The following is a 27377-nucleotide window of genomic DNA, read 5'->3' as shown; positions in this document are numbered from 1 at the left end:
CACTCAATAATTTTGCTCTGTCAGGGTAAAACTATGCACATAAACATCTTCCTTTTTTCTCCAGAGGAAGGACAAATGCAACCAAAAAAAAAAATCTTCTTAAGAAATGTATTTCATCACATCTTCTTTCCTGTGACAATCACTGCGGTTTTCCTCGGTCGGTCCATGCACGTAAAGTCAGTGAATATGATGTATGTTGCTTTTAATTCCAGTGAAATACTGATGATTGGACTGGTTTGAAACAATGTTACCTTTAAGACGGTTACATTTATGGCTTATCACATGCTGTAGTTAATTTTTCCCTGGTCATGTTTCTGTTCCTGAACGACTGGACTTCCCCGTCCAACAACTGCTTCAACCAATGCAAGTTTCACGGAAGAGAGCTTTAAGGTTCACTATAGTACAAACAGGTTATAGCAGGTGTCTCATGGTACTTGTTTTCCACATAAACCTCAGTGTGCTGTAGTTCTTCAAGGAAAATAGTTGCCCTCACTTCGATATGAATGAATACTTTTCATGTCCAGTTTGTGAATGTTAATATGTTTGTCTAATCATTTTTCAAACACGTGTACAGCACACAGAGAGGAGAGAGCTTAACTATCGTGCTGAATCAGCACCCTGGACCCTTTGCCCATGGAAACCCAACACTCCAGGCCACTGAGACCAATTCCAAGAATGCCAAACACTCAGCAATACATATTCTTACAATTTTGTGGGTTCTCAGCATGGCAGTGTGATATAAACAGTTGCAGGTTTCAACATGAAGCTATTAAGAAATCCCATAACTCTCTCAGGGCTGCTGGCCATTTTATTTATCTTGAAAGAAGAGGAGGCGACTGGCTTTGATTGCTACACTCTTTTAATCATCCTAATGCCACTGCTGAACGTGGCTGTGGCAAACTTTCTGACAAGCTGAATTGATTTCAGTCTGTCTGAAATGGCTTATAGGCCATCATTAGATGTGCAGGAGTAATTCCAATGAATGACATGGATTATTAACTTCAGAGAGATTATGCGCCTGTGGATAACCCATCAACCCTAAATTAAACGCTGAACCAAATGCCACTGGAAGTGCATCACTGTTGGCAGAAGGGCGGGGGGAAGAAAACGTAATCATCCAAAATGTGAAACCCTGTCATGATGGTTTTCATGAGGAATTTACATCAAATCAGTGTGTTACTTTTTTTTTTAATTAAAACATAAAAATGTAAACATATACAGTAAATATACAGAATGCTCATATGAGTAGGTTCAAGTGTTCGACACATTTGACAAACATTTAACACTGGAAACACAAGATTAATGAGGCTGTACTTGCTCATGATGGAAGCGGACTAAACCCTTCAGGAAACTTTCTCTCTTTCAATAAGAAGAGTGTGTAAGTGTCTGTGTAGTCCCCCTTTTCACATCTTTGTCTTTCAGAACAGTGCCATCTGCTGTTACAGAGGTAGAGGGGAGGCACCACACACACACGTGCACACACGCACACACACACACACACACGCACACACTCGCATAAAGCGTGACCCTCACTACAACTCACTGCAATGCAGCATAAAAACACCTGCATATTGCTCATCTTTGCAGCAATGCAATTTCTCTTAAGGACTAGAAGAGCAAAGTTCACGTCACTTCTCTGTGGACCACCCACCCCCCAAACATGAAGCCGATCACCCACGGGATTAGACCGCTAAATCACATGTGACGGCTGAACTTCGTGGTTCATCCATCATGACTGATTCATGAATATTCAACAGGTGAAATGTAACGTTCACAGTGACTTGATGCATCAAAACTAAAAAATCAGCTTTAAAGCTGAGATGAGCCATGATGTTTTTCACTTAAATCAACACACTATTATTATATACAACTTTGGTAGCGTGAACTGAAACACTACAAAAGTCACATTTAGCATGGTTGGAGAGGTTATGTTGGGTCGCACCCGTTCAATTCAAGGTGCCGATTCCATCCAACTTTATCCCTTCAGTAAACAACATTGTGCATTCACATTCAACTCTTCTCGGTCGATGATACTTTCACTGCCTACCAGCCAGTTGAAGTTTGAACATGTGGAAAGTTACAGATTGCAGCTTTAAGGGAAAACTAAAAAATACTTGAGCTCTGGCTGCTGATGTCATGATGTCATAAAACTGTCACTAGGACCGCACCCTGGAGATTTGAAATGATAATTGCAGCAGCTGCTTTGGTAAGCCACCGAATCCAGTCCTCTTTCACCAAGAGTTACAGCGTGTGTATCATTAGAAGAGGCAAAAATATCCATCATTTAAAAAAATCCTTTTTGCACCTCATCTGTAAGTGCAACCGCAACATTTTGACCATCATCTCATGTGCTACCTTTTCAAATCTCCGCTTCCTTAATCTTCAGTTCCTTTCGTTTTCAGAATGACAACTAAAACATAATCAAAACACATACAGCGTGCCGTTGGCGTCGTGCCTTGTGGGTGCGATGTGGCACGTCACTGTCCTTCAGTGCTTTGAAGTGAGAGTTAGGGTGGAGGAGACACGGAAGATCTGAGGCAGCATGTTGCTCAACTGGTAGAACATTTCCTCTGAGATACTCTGGCAATACAAAGAGACACAAAAAGACAGTCAGGCTTAGTGAGAAATAAGGAGATCTCGTCAGCACAAATGTAAAAAAAACAGCTCTTGTCTACACATTTTCAGTCCACACATTGTGACAGTGGAAAGGGACCAATCAACCCTTTTTTTTTTTTAAAGCAGATGAAACTATGCCCTTGAAAACAATGATACATATGAACATTGTGTGTACAGCCAAGTGTTAACAGCCCCTGTGGTGCCCTTTAGTTTAACATCACAGGGTGTTTTCTTCAGGGAACAGTAGTCAAGAAGATGCTGGAATGATGTGAGCTTTCAGCGACTGTGACTTTAACTGGGGACATACCGTGTAGCTCTAAGCATCGCCACCCGTCAAATAAGAATGTTAAGTATTAATCTTTAAGCACAGACGCAGACACACGCGCATCATTCAGCCGCACACAAACACGTAGCGTATATATATTTAGCCACCGTGTCTCTTTGAAGCGTAGAAAACAATGTTGTTTCAGTCAGAAGTGCTATTTCGAATGGTGTCTGAGCATGTGAGCTGACAGGAAGCCGATACAGTCGGAGCTTTTGATGCCACTGTCACCTGTCAGCATAATATCATGCTATTGCATGACAAACCACAGACGCTATAGGTATACAACATCCAGCTAAGCCAAAAATAAAACAGCAGTTATGCTTCACCCAGCGAGAACATGGAGCAAAATGATGCTTTTCACATGACTTTTTCATGTTTATAAAATAAAAGGTTAGACCTGAATTTCCAAGTAAAGTCTAGTCAAGATCACACCTCAGTGGGGGGAAAGCTGTACATTAATCCCACTTCTTATCATACATTTATGTGGCTGAGTCTCCCAACTTTCCTTTATCAGAGCAGTGTAAACACTGGTCAACAGAAGCCAAAGCTCTGTAATCTATGATTTATTGCATGCTTTTCAAACAGTCTCTCTGCTCTGCCTGCATTCAAAGGTATGTACTGCGAGGCCAGGTGTGCCTTTTGTGATCTTACGTACATGTGAGGCCTTAAGTATACATTTCTGTTGAATTAACGTAGAGCTTTGCTGGCAGGCGATCGCTCAAAGGATGCTTGTGTGTCACCTAAGCTATAAGCTGTGAAAGCATGAATATAGGTAGAGCAGTCTGATCTCACCTTGGGCACTAGAAACTGGACTGTGCGTGATATACCTCCATCCCACGAGGCCATCTCCATCATGAAGCCTGCCAATGAAAAAGGTTGAATTTGAGAGTAACTGTAACTTTGCAAAGGAAAAAAAAAATCTGTGATTTTTGGTGCACTCCAGGCAAGACAACTGTACAGAGATGTGTAAATGCTTTCAGTACGAGAACCAATAGAGGACTGAGCAAAAGAGAAAGGATTTTACCAATTAAGGGGAAGTTTAAGGGATTTGTACTTCTTACAAGATGTTATATTTTTTATCTACATTGTTATAGTATTTATAGTATATAGTGTCTCTTCAAAAAATGATTTCAACTCAAGTCTTTGCACATTGACTTTGAGGAAACCAAAAACAAGACCTGATGAGTCCAATTTTCATGTTTTAGATGAAAACTTGGATAGATCTCTGATTTTCAGCTGGGAATACTGCATCTTGTCAGGTGTCATGTTTATATATGGGCAGTTATATGCAAATGTCTGTTTTGACAGTTTTCATGTGTCTTGTTGTCAATTGAGTTTTTAAGATACAGCTCTAACTAAAGCATCATAAGTTCATAAATGATAAAAACATGGAACAGACATTGAGAAAACAGAGCACATTTAATTTCTAATCTTTTCTTGTTTTCACGGATCATTTCATATTTCTCATCTTACCTTTGACACATTTGAACACCAGCTCGGCTCTCTTAAGACACCACGGTATGGTCATCTCCTGCAGAGAGAAAACAAGACACAGAAAACCACACGATCATTTTATTAGTCGTGTTTAAAACATATAAAACATCTGTTAGAGACTGATTCTGCTTAACAGGAAATTGGATGAGAGAAGTAATAATGTACGTAAAATTAGAGAAAATAAAAATTTCATTAAAAGGACAGGAGGATACATTTTACCAAACATGATTAGCATTTATAAAGTATTTTAAACAGACTAGAAAATTAGGTGCTGTTACCATCGTTATTTTTATTATTTATTTACATCTTTTAAATTTATGGGACAGAAGTTTTTTTGGGAGGGAATCCACATTTTTAAATTGAATATATATATTTATTCATTTATTCACATAATTATGTGACTCTTTATGTGTTTATATTTTTTAAAAGCTTTCCTGCTGCATATAATTGTATCATATCAAATACATCTAGTGTATGAATCACCCTCATACAGTTATGATTATTTTCTGTGCTGTAACTTGTTCAAAACACAATAAAAAATAGTGTTCAATGTCAACAATGTGCAGCAAATTGTGTTGTTGGCATTGGCATTAAAATAGTGATATATTGCATAATGTGCTTGGTTTCACGCAGGCGTACGAACAACACTACCTCACACAGAGCACAGAGTGTTACACAGTTACGAAAATAAGATTCTGTATATATTACATATTAACTGGGTCAAACACAAAGAATCCTGTCAGGTGACCACGTTTGAGCACATTCTGAGCAGGTTTTACAAATGCAACTGTATTAATGTCCCCCTGCAAACTGTGTACGCCGCTTCTATGTCATCTCCCTTCAGTTTTGAGTGTGCCAGGCTGCAGGCTGCTGGCTGCACGCAATGACCTCAGCAGGTAGTCATCTCTGCAGTCCATCTTTGCTCACAGCGAGGAGTGTCAGACAGGTAAAGCCACAGCCACACAAACACAACACAGCCTTTCACCCACTGAGAAATCTGTCGCACCCATCCCAAGTCAACAAGGAACTGGAGGCAGGGGTGTGAGTCTTATGTTCGGGCCCATGTCAACTGCGTCACAAACTTACTGGTTTACTCTGGAGATAAACTGCACAGGCTTGAGCAATGGGTCTTTGACGCATTGGCAAGTTTTTCATTATGACTGAAGCTAGTGCTGCTAAACAGTTGAATTAGCTGTTGCTGTTCACAGCGACACTAAAAGCAGCAGTGGTCGCTGCCAAGTCATTGAGGCAAAGAAATGCATTTCTTAAAACCAGGAAAAATGAACATAACAGTTGTGAAAATGAGTCATTGTCCTAAAACTGGCTCCCTAAATTGGTTTCAATTGTTTTCTATTTCCTCTCCACAAACTTTTAATCACGTAGCGTGTTGTGTCATGAAGCAGTTCGTCGGTGTTCCTTCCCCCTGTGTTGCTCACGAAGGGAAAAAAAACATCCAAAAATAAGAATAAGAGGCACAGCCCTGTTGTATTTTGATTGCAGTCTGTACTTCATATAGACAAACCATGCCAGTTGTTTTAACAACCAAAAACATAAGAATAGGCTTGTACAAACAGGCAAACATCTTCACTATACACGGGAAAGGAGACCGAGAAGCAGACGACAGATGGAAAGTTTTGATGTAAAACCAGAAGCTATCAATTAAAGATCCTCTGGTTCCTGAGGCTTCAAAAAGTTAGAAGACTTTGGTTATGTAAACAGACCCTTGATTAGACATGAGAAGAAAAATAGCGCTGGGCATGTTGTGGCATGAGTGCATGCCAGCCAGAGGCTTGTTGAGAGTTTGCTTTCCACCTTAAGGGATTCTCGTTTTATTGGGTTTTCATTTTTAATCAGTTGGAGAAATCTGATCAAGCTGCTATTTGAGTTAAAAGAAAATCCCAATTCTAATTATTTTTAGCTGATCAAATAAAATACAATTTTAATGTCCAAGATTTTCTTCAGATATAAAAGAAAAAATCCACCTGAACTCATCTGGATTCGGGGTCAGTTCGTCAACCACTGAAGGCTCCCTCTGTTGCGTTCCCCTACTGTGTGAGTACAGAGCGACTGCTGTACACACACACGCTGAGGTACTAAGTAAACAGAATAGTTCACGACTCTCTACTTTGCCCTCCTGGTTTTAAACCTGGGAAATGTTCAGTTGCAGGGTGAAATTCACAGCCAGTGCTTGTCAAGCCAGACCACAGCTGAGGGATACGGTGCATAAACAAGCACAGGAGGAATGAAAGGCCAGAGATTGTGACTGATGGTTAAGATCTTGGAAACTTCACCCACCACCAACTCAAGCAGTTTTTTTCTTTTTCGATGTTTTTCAAAATTCTGAATCAGTCTGATTAATACTACTGTTATTACATGGTATGCGTCTAAACCACTGGGCCTCAAACTCCACAAAAACTCAATATCCAGTGTTAGTTGGCATTCATGGTTACACTGTAACTCCTAATCTGTTCATGTCAAATGTTAGGTAGGCAAACAATTGTACTGTCCAACTCAAACATTTACTTTACTAGGCACTGTATTTTCTTCATGACAATGCATTAATCTGATGAACTTTGTACACAGTTTGTAGAGCCACACAAAGATGGATTGCAGTTTGGGAGAAGGCTAAAATGGAGCTGTAGGATTTCCAATTTGTGTTGGCAGCTACTCTTACCTCCGACATGTCATGGACCAGCAGCAGAGGGACTGTGACGGTGGTAATGTCATGAGTGCAGCAGACTTTCAGAATGTTTCTCAGACCCATGATGGCCGGGTCCCGGGCCGTGATGTTCCCCGAACGCACGTTGTCGTCCACGCACAGGTGGAAGACGACGTGGACCTCTGACAGGTTGGAGTGCCGCGAGATGTAAAACTCACCTTGAGGAAGAGACAGCGGGTACAAATGATGCACTGTAAAAAACGACAGCTTACAATGTAGGATCAATAAAAAAGTAAAAAATATTTTGATAATCATTACCTGGTAAGATGTTCGAGGGATTTCTTTCAACATTTTTGCTTTTATCATCACCTCCGTTTCTTGGAATCTCTGTACAGACATAGAAGTGAACAATACAGCGTTTATCAGTATGCAAAAACTACAAACTAGATACTTTGGCGACGGCAGCTCTACTTTCCATGAAAGGCTTGTAAACTAGCAAGAATGTTTCTATACAAAGCTCTACTCAATGAAGCACTCAAGCTCTGCTGTGATAAGGATCTGGACACAGATTTTCCATCAGCGCATTAGCCGTGATGTGTTCTCTACTTCCTGACATATTTCACTCCTTTCTCATACGGCTGGCTTGTTTTTGACATTCTCCGACTCTGTAAAAGGCCTTCAGAGTGTTACATTCACGTACTGCAACACTGTTACAATCATGCATTTTAGTTACTCCCCTTCAGTTCGTGTTATTTGAAAAGAGTTTAAATTTTTTATTCTCATATTCCTCATGTAAGAGCTAATATAAGATAAGAGCTAAAAAGGCTCTTTCTTGTCTAGTATCAGCTAAACATCAAATCAGATAACTTCAGGGATCATCATCAAAGTGAGTCGGAGGAAGTAAGGCAAAACAAACAACTCCAACCACTCGGAGCTGGCACGGCAGACATGTATCACTGCTGCACAGTTAAACAAGGCCATGAATAACAGTATTAGTAAAGCATTTTATAACGCATAGCTGGCTAAAAGAGGGTATTCTGGCTGTCTGGAGTAATCAGTTTTATTCTGTAAAGTCCCTCTGTGCAATGTTCTGTCTATATCACAGCTGTGGTGACGTTGAGAACCAAGGAGCAGCCAAAAGTCTAACCAGGTTGGTCTTTCTGTTTGCTGCTCCGCTGGGCTCTGGCATAGAGCACCACCTGCTGCACCTCCTCCAGCTGCTCCTCCAGGCAGGGAAAGTGGAAGTCTGTGCACTCCTTCGCCACTGTTGCAAAGTCTGGTTCAACAAAAAGGAGGTCAAGGATGAAATGATGCATAAAAAGTTCCTCTGACTTTAAAAAAAATCAAGCCAGAGCTTATCTCTGTAATGATGTATCCATACTCCCTCTCTAGATAATGAAAAAAAAAAAAGGTGAATGGAGTGTTTAAAGTAAACATCTACAGAGGTGTGAAAGACTAGTGTTGTTCTCACTGCAAAGGGGAGAGACAATCAGAATGAGTCATGAGTGGGATCAAAATAAACATGTTACAATCCACTGGTGCCAAAATATAACAAAGTACTGCCAGACATATTGTGAAAAATGTAAACATGCTGATCACCGAGCATGAATCTGCTAAAAAAAACAAGTCTTATCATGCTACAACAAAAATATGGTTACACAACTGCACCGCACCTTTGGTCACCCAGGTGATAAGAAAACATCTCTCTGTACACCATCAAAACATTACATTATATTTTATTATATACACGACATGTAATCGGACCTCTCTTGATGCCGCTGTATGAGTTGACCCTGTTGTCTACCAACAGCACCAGACCACAGAGTGAGGAGGAGTAGAGAGAAAGGGCCGTCTGTAGCCTCCGCAGCTTCGTTCCACTGCTGCCGTGCCGACGGTGCTTACAGAAATCCAGCACGTCTGCCCGGACCAGCCGCAGGTTGTGCATGGTCTTCAGTTGTGCACCTGGACAAAAAAATAGCAAATAAAGATACATATTATAGGTCGCATCTATACTGTGTCTAAAAAATAGAATAAAAGTGTTTTATGAACATGGTAACTGATAAGTCAGCTGTCACAAAACTGTATTAACACTACATATGTTAGATGTTAAGTACCGAGGTGTATGGTGAAGCTCTCCTCCAGCTGAAGCTGCTCCTCAAACATCCTGGCCCCAGAGTCCGCCAGCTCTGACAGCTGGCTAGGCTGCACCTTGATCTCCTCACTGGAAATCAATCGTGCAAACAAATCAATAACTATAACTAATATATATCAAAAACAGTATATGAAATGCATGTTTTATAGGTCCAAGAAAACACTGAAGAGTTTCATTCAGGTTTCATCCCAAGAGAAAGCAAATAAACTGTTATGGTTGTATTTGAGTATTTTATTATTATTTTATTTTTAAGGAGTTTTTAATCACCCTGAACGAGACATGATGGGTTTTATGATGCGCTGTTCACAATGATAAAAGGAAAAATGCACCCTCGCAAAAAAAGTAACGAGTATTTTTGTGATCGTAGCAGTTTTGTGGTTACTTCTGCAGACAATAAACCAGATGACAATAGATGAAAGGCAATAACGTAGTAGATTAGTCCCAGATATTAATGTTATAAACAATTCAAAACAATTATTCGGCATGTTAGTTATCTGGATTCATTCTTTCATTCTTTTTTTTTTTTAAGTTACAACACATTTGTTAGCAAAAAAAATAAGAAACAGTATCAAAAGGAATGAAAAAGCCAACATTAATGCTGTTTGCTGTTTTCTTTTCTGGCGTACGGCTTTAACTAAAAATGCATATTTATAAAGTGCTCTGAGTGCTGATGTAGAATGTATTGAATTCTTCCCACACATAACAAGATAATGATATTCATAATTAAAGAAAAGTGATGCAGGGTCAGCACATTTTTGTCTACAAAGCTCTTAGCTTACAGGTGGAGGCAGTGTCTGTCTTTTGATGGATTATCTAATATATGCAGAGGAGCGTGAAACCTAAATGTAAACCACCACTCTGCTGGGTTACATTACTGTTCTCCACCATTAGACTTTTTTTTTTTTCACTTCTTATCCCACGATAGCAGTAATTACTGATACTGCAAAGCTCAGCATCAGTCTGACTAATATGTGTTTTTGATTTCTTGTAATTACTTCAATTTCTATATAAATGTAACATGTACTTCAAAGGGCCGGCAGACGTGTCATGTTGTGGATTAGATCCTGTTGAGATCCTGTCAGTGAAGGGTCAGTTTCATCTGTAGTCAAGAGCCAAACAGCAATACAATTCCCATAAAAGAACACAGCATTTTATTTTGTTTCATCTCCTTTTATGAGTCAATAAAACAAGTTTTTGCTGTTTTCGTTTAGATTCTGCTACCCAGCTACTCCCCGGCTTCCTTCCTTTTTTTCTTCTAATCAGCCTATTTTGTCAATGTTGTTTTGTTTTTTTAAGGATTATTTTTTTGGCATTTTGCCTTTATTTGAGAGTCAGTGTAGCAAGACAGGAAAAAAGGGAAGAGAGAGAGGTGTGTTATGCAACAAGGGTCCCTGGCCGGGAATCAAACCATGGACGTTGCAGTTATATGGTATACGCCTTAACCATTAGGCAACCAGGGCGCCCCTAGTGTGCCAGTGTTAGTTTAAAGTTTAATATTCACTCTACTTCAACGCTTAATCACTTGACAAATAGACTGAACTTAAACCTCACAGCCCATATGAGCCCAGACCCCTGGACTGCTGATGGCACACCGTCAGTGAATAAAGACGTGGCGCTCCGACGCTGCCTTTTGACAGTTACGCTCCGAGCTGCTGCATCTGCACATTGAATTCATCCTTATCTGCACGGCAGCTTTTCTCTTTTTCTACCAAACAAGAGTAAGCACCTGACTCCAGTGTTCATTATCTTGAATCAACTGTTTGTGTTTCACCCTGAGATTGGAAAGAATAAGTGGGATTGTCACAGAACTGAAAGAGGCTGTTCAGGTGCGTATGGGTGTGAAGGATGCCTTTAGATTACACACGTGCATACACAAACAAAGGTTGTGCTTCACTTCACACACACACACACAAATATAATATTGTAACAGGTTTTTCTTGTGTTTTTTTTTATTGTGTACACACGAGTACATGAAGAAAAACTCACTTAATCTGGCTGCTGTTGTTGGATTTCCTCAGGTCCTGGTGCAGTTTGATGACCCACTCCTGATACTCCTGCTTTTGTATACTAGTCACTTGCTTCAGCTCACTGGCCCACTTGTTCTCCAACACCTGTTCAAAGAAGAAACGATGTCAAACACCGAGGAACTTTAATTCAACTGGGATAGACACACACACAGCATATTCTGACTGGGAAGACTAAGATAAATTGAAACTGTGCTTGAAATATCTGTAGTGAAATGATATCATTGGCTCTGCACTGAGATCAAGGCGCACCTGGTTTTAACACTGCTACAGGCTACGGAGCACTCCAGCTTCTTTTCTTTTCTTTTTTACCTGCTGTGCATCAAAGTGTTGAGAGGCCACCGCATTTACATCCTGGTCACTCAAAGTATTCCCCAGCTCATGCATCACTTTGTCCATTTCTGCTGCTTGCCTGCCAGACAGGAAAATATTCATTGATTTGATTAGACCCATGAGTAAATGCATCACCATCCGTACAATTTATGAGTACCAGAAATGAGCTGTTTCCATGACAGGTAACTGACATACGGTTCCATTAGAGATTGAGAAAACCTGAGGTAGGATGACTTAAATGAAGACAATAACTGATTTGCCATAATAAAATCTACTTTGTGTAGAGGCACCATTGCCCTCTCACATGTTTCTTTGTGTATGCATGTATGGTATTTAATTCACTAACCTTAACCTCATCTATAAATGCTTAAATACTCGGGATCCTCAGGTGCTCAGTGATGTAATGGAAGCTCTCAGGGTTTCTGGCTCAATAACAGGAGGTGCGTCTACTGGGAATTGCAAGGTGCCCTTTTGTAAATCCTCATTTGGACAGACGGCTTTTTCTGTTTGGGGGATTAACATGTGGAACTCTTTACCTACAGAGCTCAAAATGGATCATGACTGGGAACATTTTAAACTCAAACTGAAACAGTTTTTAAAGAGGGATCAGTCATGCAGTCATGAGTGATTTGGTTCTTCTTGTTTGATGAAACTTTTATGGTATGTTTGTTCATGAGTTGTGTGTGTTTTCTGCTGCTTTGTTGTTGAGTTTCGTTTTGTAATATATGCATATGTATTGTTGAGTTTTGTGCTTAAATGTACAGATACTGTATATATTGTTGAGTCTTGTGTAGTTTCATATGTATTTTACTGTTGAGTTTTATGTATTTTAAAAGCCCATCTAGGGACGGGCATTGCAAACTAGTTTAGGCTATAAATGCTGTGGTATTAAAAAAAGAAGAAAAAAAAGATCTGGAGGAATACAGTATGTGCAGGACAACCATGGATCCTGGTTCCAGGCAATAATCCCTAATACCAACCTCTCCTGTAGCTTCTTAATCTCCATGTCTCTCTCACTGATGAGCTCGGAGATGCTAACAAAGTAGTTGTGCTCCAGGTTTAGAAGGGTATCGGAGGCAGGGGAGTGGATCAGCTCATGATAAACATCGGCAAAGTCCTCATCCCAACTGGGCTCTTCAGGCCGAGCGTGCTCCAGAGTCGTCTGAGATGGCGACAGAAGAGGGAAAATGAGTACCTCAAAATGGCAATTAGCTGTGAGAATTTACATTTTTGGGGGGCGTCATCAGGCTGCAGAGTCTAAATTGAAGGGTTTGTTGTCTGCATGAAACTAAAACTGCCATTGTGGGTGATGATCTGCAGCATGTTGTGAGTAAAGGTGAATTTCCAGTAGAAAAGGTGAGAGTACAATTCTCAATATTTAGAGGAAGACTAAATCTTCACTGTGTTAAGAAGAAGGCAAAAGAGGAAGAAAGAAATGGAAAATATGCTACACTTTTTTTTTTCTTCGATGTTATGCTTTGCTAAATAAACCAGGTCAGTTGATGTATCACATCCATAATTAGAAAAGCAACAGAACAGTATTCAGAATCTGAAACTCCTCTATTTATACAGGCTCAGGAATCTTTGAGCCACAAACATGACGGACACTGGAAAGCTTCCATGTGTATTTCTGTGTGACTGCAGTAAAACGTTAACGGTTAGCCAGTCCTAAATGACCGAGAGCAGTGGGCCAGAGGGGCTTCACAGCACAGGCTACGGCAGCCCAAGTCTTTTTATAAATGCCTGGGCAGGTTACAGCCGAGTTTAGACTCCTGAACTTTGAAGTGTTAAACCAAATGATCTTATTTCTCCTCTCTAAAGTTGAAATAAGAGACACTCGCTTTCAAAGAAATGTGTCAGTGAGAAGACTGTGCTCAATTTAATTACAAACCCACAAAGTCTACATCTATCTCTCTGCTTGTTTCTTCTTTTTTTTTTCTTTATTGATCAATAAGGTAAAAGTGATGACTCTGTTTTCAACTATGTGCATCCGCCACCACATATTGGATCTCTGGGAAGAAACGCATCCGAGTGTAACCAAGTGAAATGAGTAAGTGAGACACTAAATGTAGCAAACAGGCTCATGTAATGAGTTTTTTTTTTCTTCTCCAGAATTCCTGAATAGTCAGTTTGTTAACTCGCTGCACTACTTCTCTTTAAATTACTTTAATGATCCGTGACTGCCCCGAAGTTATCAGGAGCATACCGACGACACTTCCGAAACGCTGTGCTGCGCTACTACACAAACATGGAGTAGTGGATATACGATCAGGGTGTGTTAAGCAGCTGGTGTCTGGAATTAACTTTTTGGAACACCTGTCAAGAATACATGTTGTCCAAATTATTCTTCTATTCTTATAGAAATATCTTACTTTTTTAGTAATTTGTGTGTAGAATCAATTGTGGTCGCTCACTTACTTTACGTATAATTATTCATGAACCACTGAATTTTAATTAAAAAGATTACAGACATGGTGTGCTTGTGCTGTAAACTGCTAATAGCTAATAGAAACTCTGATGTTAGTTTTAAGCACAATAACATACTGAAATGTGTCACCTCTACATAAGACCTGGTCCATGCGTTGGCGAGCTGGTTTACATCCACATCTCCTGTCGTGAGTCTCTGCAGGGCCAGTTCCGCCTCCCTGTCATAATCCAGAATGGTCTCGTTCTCGATGAAGTTGGAAAGCGACGCTTTTAGCTCTAAGAGAAGAGCAAAAAAAAAAGACGTTTAACAAAAGGTTTTCATTTCTGCACAAACCAAGTTGGACACTGTAGAAACAATATGCTGGATCAGTTCCTTCCTTTATGGTTTCACACAAACAGCATGCAGTCTGACCATATTTTCCCTTTCCCAGGAAGACATGTGGAGAAAATTATTGGATTAGATTCATTTCAAACAAACAGAATCTGACGTTTCTTCTCCAACTGTGTAGATTTGGTTTACAGACTTTAGGGGGGCGTTACAGAGTAGTTTGGGGGTCCTGCATCACTCCAAATGTACTAATAACATTAATAACCCTTTCACTGTTTTTGCTTTCCTACATTTCTACATTAAATGTGGTTTCGGGAATTTAATTTAATTTTATGTTAATACAATAAAAATACTTAAAGATAGATTATATGTATTTATAACTACGTTTATCAAGGATTGCTCATTTTTGCAGTCACCAAACATCAATTCAGTGTTCAGCGCTAGTGTCTGATATAAGAGTAGATTGTGACAAATATGATCCCTTATCAATCAGAATGTACACATTTTTAATGATTTGTCAATTTCGGGAGTGAAAGGTACGTTTGACATTAACAGTGTCTGGCTAGAACGTTTTCTGCCAGGCCGCGTACAACCACTGACAGGTTTCCCCAAATAAATACTTGTGTTTAGGCTTTACGGTAGATGGCTGATGTTAGGACTAAAAGGGAAAGGGGGATTTATGTAATTCATTTGACAAATTCACTTTAGCAAATAGTTGTGAAACTGATCTACTTTTATTGAGGGCAGCACTCACCATTTTCTATGTAACAGGGTATTTTATGCAGCAGCATCAGGCGTCCATGAAGGTCACTGATGTTCTCTTGAACAGGGAACTGCAGGGGTACTTTGAGGACACAGTTGTGTTTCCCTGCCCGGAACTCAAACACAAACTCCTTCTCAGCTGTGCTGTTGGCTTTTCCTTTGTTCTTCTTCATGGTCTAAGCTGAAAAACAGAAGTCAGTACTTACATACGAATGAAAGTGATATACTTTAAAGTCTCTATGTAGAAATAATGTTCACATGGAGCGAGACAAATGTTCAGTTTTCCTTAAATTTGTCCATCAGTCCCCATTTGATAGACTCTAAAAGTCTAATGGTCGATCATGAACGCTAAGTGAAGCCTATCATCAATAAAGACATGCCCACATCATCTTCTCACGGTCACAAAGACTTTTTCCATTAATAACGTTACCTACATATACAGCAACAGCTTTTGCTTAACAATGAAATTACCAGCTACTAGTAATAATCCAAGTCAATGGCATTTTTGCATGTGCTAAAATCAGTAAGTGTTCGTTATTAGCTGATTGTAATCAATTGGCAGCTCCGTTTAGCCTGTCATCGTTCATGTAGCAGCAAAGCTAACGTTTAGCTAGGAAGCTAAAACTAATGAACTGAATGTGGTGGAATCTGTCGTGAATATGTATAGCTGGCCACATTTTTTTCATTTATTTAGTGAAGAAATAAATCTTATGAGATGCAGATTTACCTGAGTGTGGGTGAATGTAGTATTTCCTGTTGCACAGACAGCTCTGGTGTTTGGTTCAGTCAGCTGACTGCTTCAGTGTAACATGTGACAGAAATAGCAGTTTCGCGACTCCAGCTGTTTTATTTATGTTTTCAATTGTACATCAGAACTACTATAGTATGAGCCTGAAAGCTTGATGAGTTCATTAAGGTGTATAGGTTATTTTTTATTTGGGTATTTAAAAAAAAAAATTCAAACACAAAGCAGAAGTACAGAGTCACGAATCATACCTAAAGTACCCAAGTTTAATTTACAAGAATGTTTTTCTTAGGCAGTACCGCCCCCTGCTGGCCAAACTGCTCAATTGGTTTATGAATGAAAGTAAAAGAAAAGAGATGGTTGTCTTCCAGCCGCCTACAGCAAAACTGAAGGTAAGGGAATACTAACGTCGTGGAGAAGGTATATCATCTTATTTATCAGATAGGAAAATGACCAAAAATATTCTCTCACTCAGGTCTGAAACTGAAAAAAGTGAGATTTCACTGATATTTCTCCATCCAGACCACATTAGACCAGATCCAGATCAAAAACCACTATACTTAGACCTGTCAAATAGTAATAATCTAGTCCAGATTTGACAGGTCTAAGTATAGTGGTTTCTCTGGATCTGGTCTGATGTGGGATGGATGGGCGAAAAAGCAGTGAAATCTTTTTTCAGTTTTCACAAATAGAATAAAGGTTTCACACATCTGAAGCTGTGTTTTAATGAGTCTCTTTGGTAATCTTCCCTTCCCTTAAGTTTTAACTTCCCTTAACCCTGAATCGGCAGCTGACTTCAGCGTCGTGGTCCTTTCCAGCGATATTGCTGTTTTGGATAGACTCCCTCAAAAAAACTGCAACTGCAACACCATGCCCCTTAATACCTCACAATAAATAATGCCAAAAAAGAATGACAATAAATAATTAGAATAAATAATAATAATGATCCTTAATGTTTAACAAGGAATGGCGTCATAATGATGATGTTCTATCATAATTATCATGATCTCTGAAGTAAAGGTTGGATATCTATCCCCTATATTGATGTTTCTCTTCTCTCTAAGAGGGCGCTACAATCTTATCAGCTGATTCACTTCTATTATGCAGCCCACTTATAAAAAAAGATGACTTTTCAAAGTATCTCAATTCCATGAATCTGTGATTTCCAAATCAATTACACTGTATTCTTGAGGACTACATACTCGAGATATATTCCATTAGTATCAAAATGTTTATTAGCAAGCAAACGAGTTCATTTACACCCCCAAAAAACTGATGGACATATAAAGTGACGTTTATATACGACCATCAACATTCCTTGTAATGTTGATGCTATTCCAAGAAGAGAAGAGAAGACACGAGAAGAGAAGATTTCCCATTTCCCTTTTAATCAGATTTTTAAAAAGTTTATACTTAAAATAATATTACTTTCTCAATTGCACATGTTTTAGATAAATGTGTTTCTGATGTAAAACGGTAGTTGAACTTAACCGTGACTTGCTTTAGAGCTGTACGGTGGTAGTTTGATTACTTATTTGCGCATTTATTTATTTATATTCTTGATATTGCATATAATCTAATAAACATCTGCTAAAAAATAAGTTTTAACATTATCTGTGCACTACATGCTTGACTGTTTTAGTGACGAGCCCAGTCTCTCACTGACTACTGCACAACGTAGCCTATAGGACATGCATTTGGAAAATACTCAATACTCAAGTTTTGTCCCCATAAATGCTTAAAAAAAACAAGTGTATGGCTTTTTTTATTTGATATGTCTAGAAAATGTTGATGAGTGTGTGTGTGTGTGTGTGCGCGCGCGCGCGCGCGCGCGCGTAGTGTCTGTGCGTGTATGTATGCACGCTCATAGACGCGTGCGTGTGTTTTCTTCAAGTTTGAGTGGGTAAGGGAATGTGTACAAATAGAGCTACTATAACAGTCCCGATAACCCTTATTTTTCGGCTATAAAAAACAAAATAACTCATAATCCTTGTAGTTTATCGATCGATAACCACAATGAACATCGATCAGTAGATTAGAAAATGTTATTTACTTAGTGCGTTTTTCATAAACACACTCTTGTTATCTTATACGCTTTTGAGATGGTGTAGTTATTGGCAGATGCTCCCTCCGCCGGTTGAACCGTCCCGTCATACCTCGCGTGGCCAACGGCTCTCCTACCGACTGCTTGCTCATTGAATTACCACACTCAGCCTGTTCACGTCGATTTAGTGAAATAATTTGGGGCAAACCTGGTCGGACTACGTCGTTAACCACCTGTTTATCTGCTGCACACTTTCACCGGCCTTCTGTTTGTCTGACTGCGGGGTTTGGGCGTGCTTTTCCTGGGCTCGCTGGCCGGGGTTTGGTCGGGGAGGCAGGGGGGGGAAGTACGGAGCTGGTCCCGGGTGATGATGGAGCTGGAGTCGGCCAGTAACAGAGGCGAACTGGGAGCTGTGGGAGACTCGCTGCAGCCACAGACCCCGAGCAGGCACGAAAAGAGCCTCGGGCTGCTCACGACCAAGTTTGTGACTTTACTGCAGGAGGCGAAGGACGGAGTGTTGGATCTGAAAGCTGTGAGCATGCAAGCCAGTCTTTGTTGTTAGCTAGCACATGTCATTTTGAGCTGCCTGCTGTCGTTAGGTTACATGCAGTTTCGCTAGCCTGCCTGCTAGCCTAGCCTAGCTTGGTGACAGGCTAATTTGAATGGGCGATAGCTCTTATCATATGGCTTTGCAGTTTGTATACGCCTGGGTTAACTTACCTTCTAACCGTCACTTAAATGCTGTGTCGTAGTATTTCTTACGTTTCTCGAAGGGGAGCGCTGTAAGGTTACAAACTGAACTTTGAGGACACTGCCTGGTCAACTTTTCAGACTGCCCCCTGCAGATTCAAAGTTTTAAAAGTGGGTCAGCTTTTGTCGTTCCCTTTTGAGCTAACGCCACTGCATCTTCACACATGAACAACTTTTTTCCTGATTGACAATGTCCTTGTCACTTAACGACTTGCATTCACTTAGATGGTTTTCAAGGGTTACTTCAAAGACGTAGCCTATACTTTAACAATGGTGGAGTAACGTTTCGATTAAAAGTGCATTATTCAATGTTAGCACTGTTCTCCACTAACAGCAGTCTAGGACTGCATTAAAATAGCTTTTTAAATGTCACATTAACAACCACAAGAAAACTAAAATCCAACTTGCAGAGCAGGCTGTGTGTCAGAGCCTGTTAAAGTTACTTAAAGAGCTAGATAGTGTTTACTTCTAATAAGATACATATGGTTCAAGTGTATTGGTCTTTTCAGCCAGTGTCACTAACGTTTAATAAGCTAGTAAAATGGGTTTTAACCTGCAGCCAAGACTTATCAAAACATACACTTGTCAAGTTGTAATACAAATACTTGAAAAACATTGGCATCCATGTTTTTAACCATCCATTCAGTTAAAACATTGGAATTGAATTGATGAGCAAACCAGATGGGTGCTTGACCAGCCAAGCATTGCGGTTTCTTTAATAGAACAGTTTTCTTTTCACGGTGGCCTCTATGACATGACAGATTGGCTTCATTGGCTGTTGACGCTCAAGTATGTCGCAGATAGATAAAATACCAGACTTTTAATGCGTATATTTCTTTCTCTTTCATTCTCTTTTTTACCTGCTAAAAAAAATAAAACCAAAACCAGTTTAGTCTCTCTCCCTTCGATGAAATAGAAAAATTAACTTTTTTTTTTTTACTATTATGAGATGTAAGCTGTAATGTTGGCGATTGGTGAGATTAATCTGTTATAACACATTTTTTGACCCCATGAAAGCCTTTTTAGAAAGTAAAAAAAAAAACAGTGAGATAAGTTAGCTTTGTACTGATAAACAGCACTCTTCTCTGGCAGGTGTCTGTGTATATGTTCACATTGCGGAAAGAGGTAAAGAATTTGCCTTAGCCACCTGTGAACCCTCCTGCCAACTGCCACACTGAAATAGAAGTCTTTACATTTGTTTTGCATTTGTGAATAACAAGATTTTGTTATGTAAACTGTGTTTTTTAAAGCATCCCTATGGTTTACTGGTCGTAATTCAGTAGGTCTTGGACTGCAGTGCATACATGACAAAGCCTAGACTTATCAGCACCAGCCATATGGTTATCATTAGTTTGTAAAACACTAAGTAGGCACAATACTTGGGCTAGGAAGGAAATATAAATGACACTCGTTATATTTGGTGAAACCAGATAGTTTTTATTTGCAGGGTGCAGGACCTGTTGGTAGAGATACAGCGTCAGTGTCTTTTGCTACGAACCTTTTTAAAGGAGATGCTAGTAATCACTGTTGTATTTTCCATTGCTTTTGTCCTGTCATCCAGGCAGCAGACACCTTGGCAGTGCGGCAGAAGCGACGAATTTACGACATCACTAATGTGCTGGAGGGAATTGGACTAATAGAGAAGAAATCCAAGAACAGTATCCAATGGAAGTGAGTCCACGGTTTATTTTTATTCTCCAAAGGTGGAAAAATTGTCTAAATAAGTGCCAAAATAAAAAGGATTCTCCATGAGAAGACAAATCTAAATGGTCATTTTAAATTTTAAATTTAAAAAAACACCTCCACAAGGTAGATCTCATTAAATTTAAATTTTTCTCCAACCTAATATGGTCTTCATCTCAGTGAGGGAACTGCTCGTTGGTTTTGAGAAGACTAAACCATCAAGCGTGTCTAGCAGCAAGTACGCTGACCAAACCATCAAACCACTTTCATTTTGTTAGAGAGCACGTACATATTATAGCTACAAACAAATGGCTGAGAAGCTGATTCATCTGAAGAATCACAGTACTAATTGTTGATGTCACGTTTTTTCTTGTGCATTCTTATGTTTGCTTGTGTGACAAACATGGTCATCAGTCCGGGACTGTATGTGAGTTGTAACAGTAGATAAAATGACTGTTGAACAGAAGAGCGTGAAGTCATGAAACAAATCAGAATATCTGTTGGCATGACACATGCTCATGTGTATGTTGTATTTTTCACTTTACTGTAATAATTCTACAATCAACAGTATCATAACTATGCTATAACAACATCGCATGAACAATAGAGAAACACCTGTCTGTAGTAGGTGTACTGCTACATCCTCTTGGTGAGAGGTGAAATGTACAGGGAAATGTCTAAATGGTTTTGCTCAGCGCTGTGCATTTATATTTCAGCTGCTACGTGTTTAGACAGTGGCACTTTTTTTTTTTTCATTGTTTTGGCTCCGTCATCAAGAACATTGGATTTCAAATCAATCAAAAATCAATTACTTTGAGGCAAAATTACAAACTGTCAGTGGTAATTACAGGGTCAGGGTCCACATCAAATCAACTGTGTAGGAATAGTGACCCCTTTTTATTTATAGTCATCATTCATAGGAAAACAATTAACGTTAAGGTCTGTGTGGTAATAACAATATTTGTGGTAAAAAAAGGAATGTCTCCCATCAATGCAGCTGCAGTCCTGATTCAAGAAAGATGAATAAGTAGCCACAAGAAAATGGATGAGGATGTTTATCTGTTTTAATACAAAGCAGGGTGTTGATGAAAAACAGCATGTGTTGTCATGAGTGAGTGAAACCTCTTCATCTTTGCCGACTGTCTGTACATGACCACATACGGTATTTGCCTTTTGTGTTTCAGGGGTGTAGGTCCAGGCTGCAACACCAGGGAGATAGCTGATAAGCTGATTGATCTGAAGGCTGAGTTAGATGACCTGGCTCTCAGGGAAAACGAGCTGGACCAGCAGAGAGTCTGGGTCCAACAGAGCATCAAGAATGTCACAGACGACTCCAACAACAGCCCATATCCTTCACTTCACAGTCTTGTGTATTTACGTGCATGTTACAGCTGGTAATTGTGTTTTAGTGATGTGTCCCATGATCAGCACTGATGTGATGTGACAGGTTATTCTGCAGTTTTCTTAATCACATGATTCTTTCTGTGTATTTTGATCTTTCAGTAGAGCTATTGAAGCTCTAATGAAAACCTCATCTGGACATTATCTTGCTGGTAACTTACACTTGTCGAGGGAAAATATTCAGTGAATTTGCAGGCTCATAGACGTTTTGTGATGAATGCTTTGTGAAAACCATTCATGGTCAGTATTTTGATACGTGCGTTTGGCACTCAGTGGCACAGAGCAACAGTAGACACAACATGACAGTGAAACACATATCCAATCTGAACACCATCTGGCATCTCATAGGGGATAATCCTGGGCATACATCCCCCCAGACTCTGCCAGCTCCGTTGAACACAGAGCTCTTATTGAGGCTCTCTGTTCTGCTCACTCAATAAATCTGAAGTATTCAGTTAAACATCATGGCCTCGGTTAACCAAACATCCTGGAGATGAAGTGACTTTTACTAATGGCTTTACAGAATACCAGTTATGTGTGCCAATGTGCAAATGTCTATTGAGATGTTTTTTTCTTTTTTATTGGCAAACATGGTTATGACAAATTGACCCTTAACACATTCATACTATGGCATATGTAAAGCATGAAGACCTCTGTGGAGCTTTCAAAGGTATTTTTTTCTGATGCTCAATTTATATACATTTGTCTTTTCTACTGTTTATAATCAACATTCATAGTTTCAATCTCTCATCACTCACTTGTCCTTCTTTCGCAGGTGACACACTCCTAGCAATCCGTGCTCCCATTGGTACACAACTAGAAGTGCCCATACCAGAAGCTGTAAGTCATATGTGCATATTACATGTCCCTCAGGTCCATCTACTTGTTTTTTTGTCTCATGTCTCAGACTGGGTGTTTGTGTGTGTATCCAGGTTCTCAACGGACAAAGAAAATACCAGATACGTCTGAAGAGTTCATCTGGTCCCATCGAGGTTTTGCTGGTCAATAAGGACCCGTCCAGTGCCTCTCCCGTTGTTTTGCCCGTCCCTCCTCCAGATGACGTCCTTCAAAACCTCCCAGCACCGACGCCTACCTCCCAGCTGCCCTCTGCTGCCTCCCAGGTCCACACAGATATTAGTTTTCTCTGTGCAATCAGTACTGTTTATGTATCGAACTGTTTACTATAGAATCCCTGCAGTATTCCCAGGCTGGAGTTTTATTCATGAAAGACTATCTATGCACTGCAGTGAAATTTTTCTTAGTTTACTTCATTGATAAACAGTTGTTTGAAAAAGATTTAAAACACTGACCTCTGCTTTTTTATATCCTACAGATGCATTTTTCTTTATCATGTAATGTCTTCACTTTCCTCCTTTTCTTTCCTTTTCACTCTCCAGGCCCCCAAAGCAGCTCCAGCCACATCTACAAAACCTGGTCTCGCCACAACATCAGCTGTAATCGCCAACCAGACAGCTGCAGTGACAGGTAGGAGCGCACTGAGCTGAAATGTTGTAAATTTTTATTACACTTGGACTTTTGTTACTGTCTACGAATAATGTCTGTCATCGTAAAACACTGTAATACAAGGCAAAGAACCACCATTTTTGTGGTTATTTACAGCATGTTGTCTCAAACTTCACACCTTTTTTTAATTTCAGAAGCAACAAGCACCACGCCTCTCACCCCAACAACAGACACACCCGCTACAGTTACTCAGCAACTTCAGTCCTCTGCCTCGTTGGATGGATCCGTGTCCTCTTCTGCCTCTGCAGTATTTGAACCAATTAAGTCAGATCCCTCTGAATGTGAGTTAAATGTTGCTGAGCTCTTTTGAACCTCTGTCTGTCTCTCTTTGAAATGGAGCTTTGTAAAGGCCGCCTCACTCAAAGAGTAAAGATGATGAGACAGGGATGACATAGTCTGTTACATTTTAATTAGGGCACATTTTGTACATTTTTCCCCCCAAAGTTTGGTGCCAGATAATGCCATTGTGCTCACATCTCATACACAGTGATACAGATATTAAATTGGATTGTTCCACTTCCCACAAATGAATGTTAATTCATATCATACACTTAAATACTGACTATATTGCTGATATGTCCCTTTTGCTTTCTTTCTAGTGTTGGACTTTCCCAAAGAGCTCTCTGAAATGTTTGATCCAACAAAAGGTAAATGTCTCTTTAGTAAATGACAAATTTGATGTGTTCTTCTGCTGTGAGGAACCTGCGTACCACTTTCTCAATGTCCTGTAGACTTAAAGTCACTCAAATATTTTCTTTCTCTCTCACAGAGATCATGAGTGGAGATCTGTTGGAGGACTTGATGTCATCAGAAGGTGAGTTTGGAAAAGGAGAAGTAGAGTTCTAGGAAAAGAGAAGAAAAAAATGTGAATTTCACATGACCTCCTCTTATCCATCCAGTATCTATTCCTCATCTCTTTCTCTGTTTTTCACCTCCAGTGTTCTCGCCTCTCCTCCGTCTGTCCCCTCCACCCAGCGATCACGACTACATATACAACCTGGATGAAACAGAAGGCCTTTGTGACCTTTTTGACGTCCCAATTCTCAACCTCTGACCCCTAGGATTGTTGTCAGAGTGGGAAACAGTTGCCCAAATATGCTAATCTACCTTAATTGTCTCCAAATTTTCCCCCACTGACAGTGAAGCTGAGAAGAGGTGCAGTGGTGAAGGACACCACTGCACTTACACTGTGAGCTCAGCCTGAGCTCAGTCAGACAGCAGCTTGATGTACAGCCTCGTGAAGAAATACAGGCGAGAACAAAACATTTTATTCACTGTTTTTCCACGGAAACAGAGTCAAAACAAGTGAGAAATAATTATATTTTTGGATTATTGTGTATGATGTGTATGTAAGCGTTATGTTTCTATCAGCTTTCCTGTGCGCTTGTGAATGAATGTGTGTAGGCATACTTTACGTGAGTGCCGGTATGTGCGTGTGTGTTTTGTACTGAACGCTCTATTAAAGGACCAGTATGTAGAATTTAGTGGAACCTAGGGGTGAGGTTGCAGATTGCAACCAACTGAATAGCCCTCCCCTTACCATCCCCTTCCAAGCATGTAGAAGAACCTACAGTGACGAAAAACACAGAAGGCTCTCTCTAGAGCCAGTGTGTGGTTTGTTCTTTCTGGGCTACTGTAGAAACATGGCGGTGCAACATGGTGGGCTCCGTGGAAGAGGACCCGCTCCCTATGTAGATATAAAGGGCTCATTCTAAGGTAAAGATTCTCATTTTCATGGGATTATACACTAATTAAAACATACTTATGAATTTTATATTTCATTTCTGCCAAGTCCGTTCCGCTAGATGCCACTAAATTCTACACACTGCACCTTTAAGTCAAGATGTCTTCAGGAAAAAAAGAAACCCTTTTCCTATCAGGTCAAGAGTCATGGCAGACTAACGGAGAACAGCCTTTATCACCCGGCAGCTGCTCACGCATGGCTTGAATGAGTCCAAACACAGCTGGTTAAATATGCACTGTCCTCATGTACATAGAGAATATATATTTTGTAATACCAGCACACCAGACTATTGTATAATAATGACTACATTTGTAACACAGGAAGAGCAATAGTTTGCAAATAAAAAAGAAGGTACCAGACTCGAAGCAAAAGTTGAAAGTGCTTTTAATCATACTGAATGTATGAAGTGCTTGTTTTATAATCCCAAGGGAGTTATGAGAATTTGTCTTAATTAAACCTTTCAGTGTTTAAGTGTTGTGGTGTACCAGTTAGAGAAAGAGGATCGTAATGCTGAGCTATTAAAGCAGTATACGTTGTGACATGAAGCTTGAAGGACCAAAAAGTAATACAGGGGTTTGTGGGAGGTTTCTAGTCGGATAAAATCCTGACATTTTATGACTTTTAGGGTTTTTTGTTTTGTTTTTAAAGCTTTTTTTTTTTTTTTTTTTTTTAATTTGATAGTTGAAAGTGCAGAGAGAAGGAGACAGGAAACATGGGTAGAGAGGGGGGTGTATAACATGCAACAAAGGTCCGCAGACACTGGTAATGTGGTCTTTTAACCAGTAAGCTAAAAAAAAAAGGTGCTTGTTAGAATGAAACTGTCTCCTGTAAGCAACACGTTATGGCTGTCTGGTTGATTGTTAACACTTATACACTGAGAGGCTTGATTATAACGAGGCTGGCTTTCAGTTTCATTTTGCCTCTAGACTGTTGGACCTTGCAGATTTTTAATGGCTTTGATTTATATATAACTTAACCGTCAGAGGAATACCTTTTTTTTCCCCCTTTTTACCCCCTCTCCAAAAAGAAAAATCTTTCAGCTATAATGTATGTATGTATATGAATACCATTGTACTCAGTTAATTTGTATGTAAAAGGAAATGTATGTATTTCTGATGTATTTTACTGATGCAGTGAATATAGTCACGTCATGAAATATGCTCTTTTTTTTTTTGCTCGTCTTTGTATATCTGGCACAGATCCCGTTCAATTATTTTCTTTTCACTCTTTCTGTTTATGGTAATTGAAATACTGCCTGTCACTCTAAAAATTAGATATTTTTTTCCAACTCTAATCGTTCTCTCTGTGCATGGGGCAGGTGATGAGTAGCAGTTCAGGATGAGTTGTTACCAGTCAGACTGTTTAAAGTACAAATGTCAAAATTGTTCATCTTTCTACAGCGCTATCTTCTGTAAAATCCATTTTTGTGTTTAAAAAAAAAAAAAGAAATGTCCTGTTTTTGCCCTGAATGATGTGTATGTACAGTATGTACTGTGTATATCTCTCTCTACTGCCTGTATAGAATAGCATTTATTTTTTTATACCTGCTAGATATATTATTACAGGATTGTTACTACTAATTTGGGGCTACACTTCAAAACTTAAGGAATTTATCCACAAAACCTCCTGCTTTATCAAAGCATCCTGTCTCATCGTTGCACTTTACATCACTGTGGGCAGATTGGTTGCTACTCATGCACTCCTTGATCAGTAGCCGGTCATTGTGTTTGGACAGTGTTGTGAGTTTGCCTAATCCTTCAAAAGAGCAGCCAGAGAGTTCAACAGAACTTGGTTGAATGAATCATGTCTGTGTGTGTGTTGGCGCGTGAGACTCAGTTCTACAGACTGCTTTTAACAGGCTCACTATTGCTAAGCTGTAGTTGCATCAAATGAAACAAAATAAACACTTTGGTATTCTTTGTGTATTGTCTGGTTGTCTTCGTTTTTCTTTACTTTTAAGCAACATGTCCTATTATTTGTGTATGTGTCTCAGTGTGGGTTTCCTGTCAATATGCTGCTAAATTCAGTGGAACTTACAGAGAAACATCAAACAGTATTCAGATATGCTGATATAATCGAGCTGTAATATAAATAGACAAAGTTATGAGTTACTTTCTTGTGTTACAAGAAAAATCTATTGCACGAAGTCAAGTGAAGGTAATGTGATGAGAGTTGTGATAGTTAATTTAATACTGAATTGTGTATCAAAAGAAGGAAAGCTGTTAACAGGAGCTCTGAACATTTACTTTGTTTCTATAGACAGTACATCAGGCTACTGTAAACAGAATGGGCAGAACTTGATTTGCCCCAGTGATAGCAGAATTCAGGGATGTTTGCAGCTGAGGTTATACAGCCTTTTTTCTATT

At 39.6% G+C, this 27377-nt stretch overlaps 2 protein-coding genes across 3 annotated transcripts; one reads left to right on the top strand and one right to left on the bottom strand.

Annotated features, from left to right (window-relative positions):
* Positions 1-841: 841 nt before the first annotated feature.
* ferry3 (FERRY endosomal RAB5 effector complex subunit 3) lies at positions 842-18871 on the bottom strand. Of its 2 annotated transcripts, none has more exons than XM_067589057.1 (14): positions 18630-18871; positions 15113-15301; positions 14161-14306; positions 12584-12765; positions 11583-11682; positions 11233-11357; positions 9209-9315; positions 8859-9056; positions 8242-8370; positions 7413-7481; positions 7110-7312; positions 4415-4472; positions 3734-3801; positions 842-2580 (listed from the first exon to the last, which is right to left on the bottom strand). In XM_067589057.1, the coding sequence occupies exons 2-14, from the start codon at positions 15291-15293 to the stop codon at positions 2488-2490; spliced, it is 1659 nt and encodes a 552-aa protein (XP_067445158.1). In that variant the 5' UTR covers positions 15294-15301; positions 18630-18871; the 3' UTR covers positions 842-2487. The 2 variants fall into 2 exon arrangements, with proteins under 2 accessions (XP_067445158.1, XP_067445157.1); XM_067589056.1 differs by lacking the exon at positions 18630-18871 and adding an exon at positions 15848-15955.
* On the top strand, positions 18003-26934 carry e2f4 (E2F transcription factor 4). Its single transcript, XM_067589058.1, has 11 exons — positions 18003-18441; positions 20221-20330; positions 21527-21688; positions 22370-22413; positions 22519-22583; positions 22676-22864; positions 23141-23228; positions 23402-23548; positions 23867-23914; positions 24037-24081; positions 24206-26934. Exons 1-11 carry the CDS (start codon positions 18277-18279, stop codon positions 24319-24321), a joined length of 1179 nt encoding a protein of 392 aa, XP_067445159.1. The 5' UTR covers positions 18003-18276; the 3' UTR covers positions 24322-26934.
* The last annotated feature ends 443 nt before the right edge of the window (positions 26935-27377 follow it).

The sequence above is a fragment of the Thunnus thynnus genome, chromosome 5 (assembly GCF_963924715.1).
Source record: "Thunnus thynnus chromosome 5, fThuThy2.1, whole genome shotgun sequence".
Lineage (NCBI taxonomy): Eukaryota > Metazoa > Chordata > Actinopteri > Scombriformes > Scombridae > Thunnus > Thunnus thynnus.
This window is presented reverse-complemented; position numbering and strand designations above follow the sequence as displayed.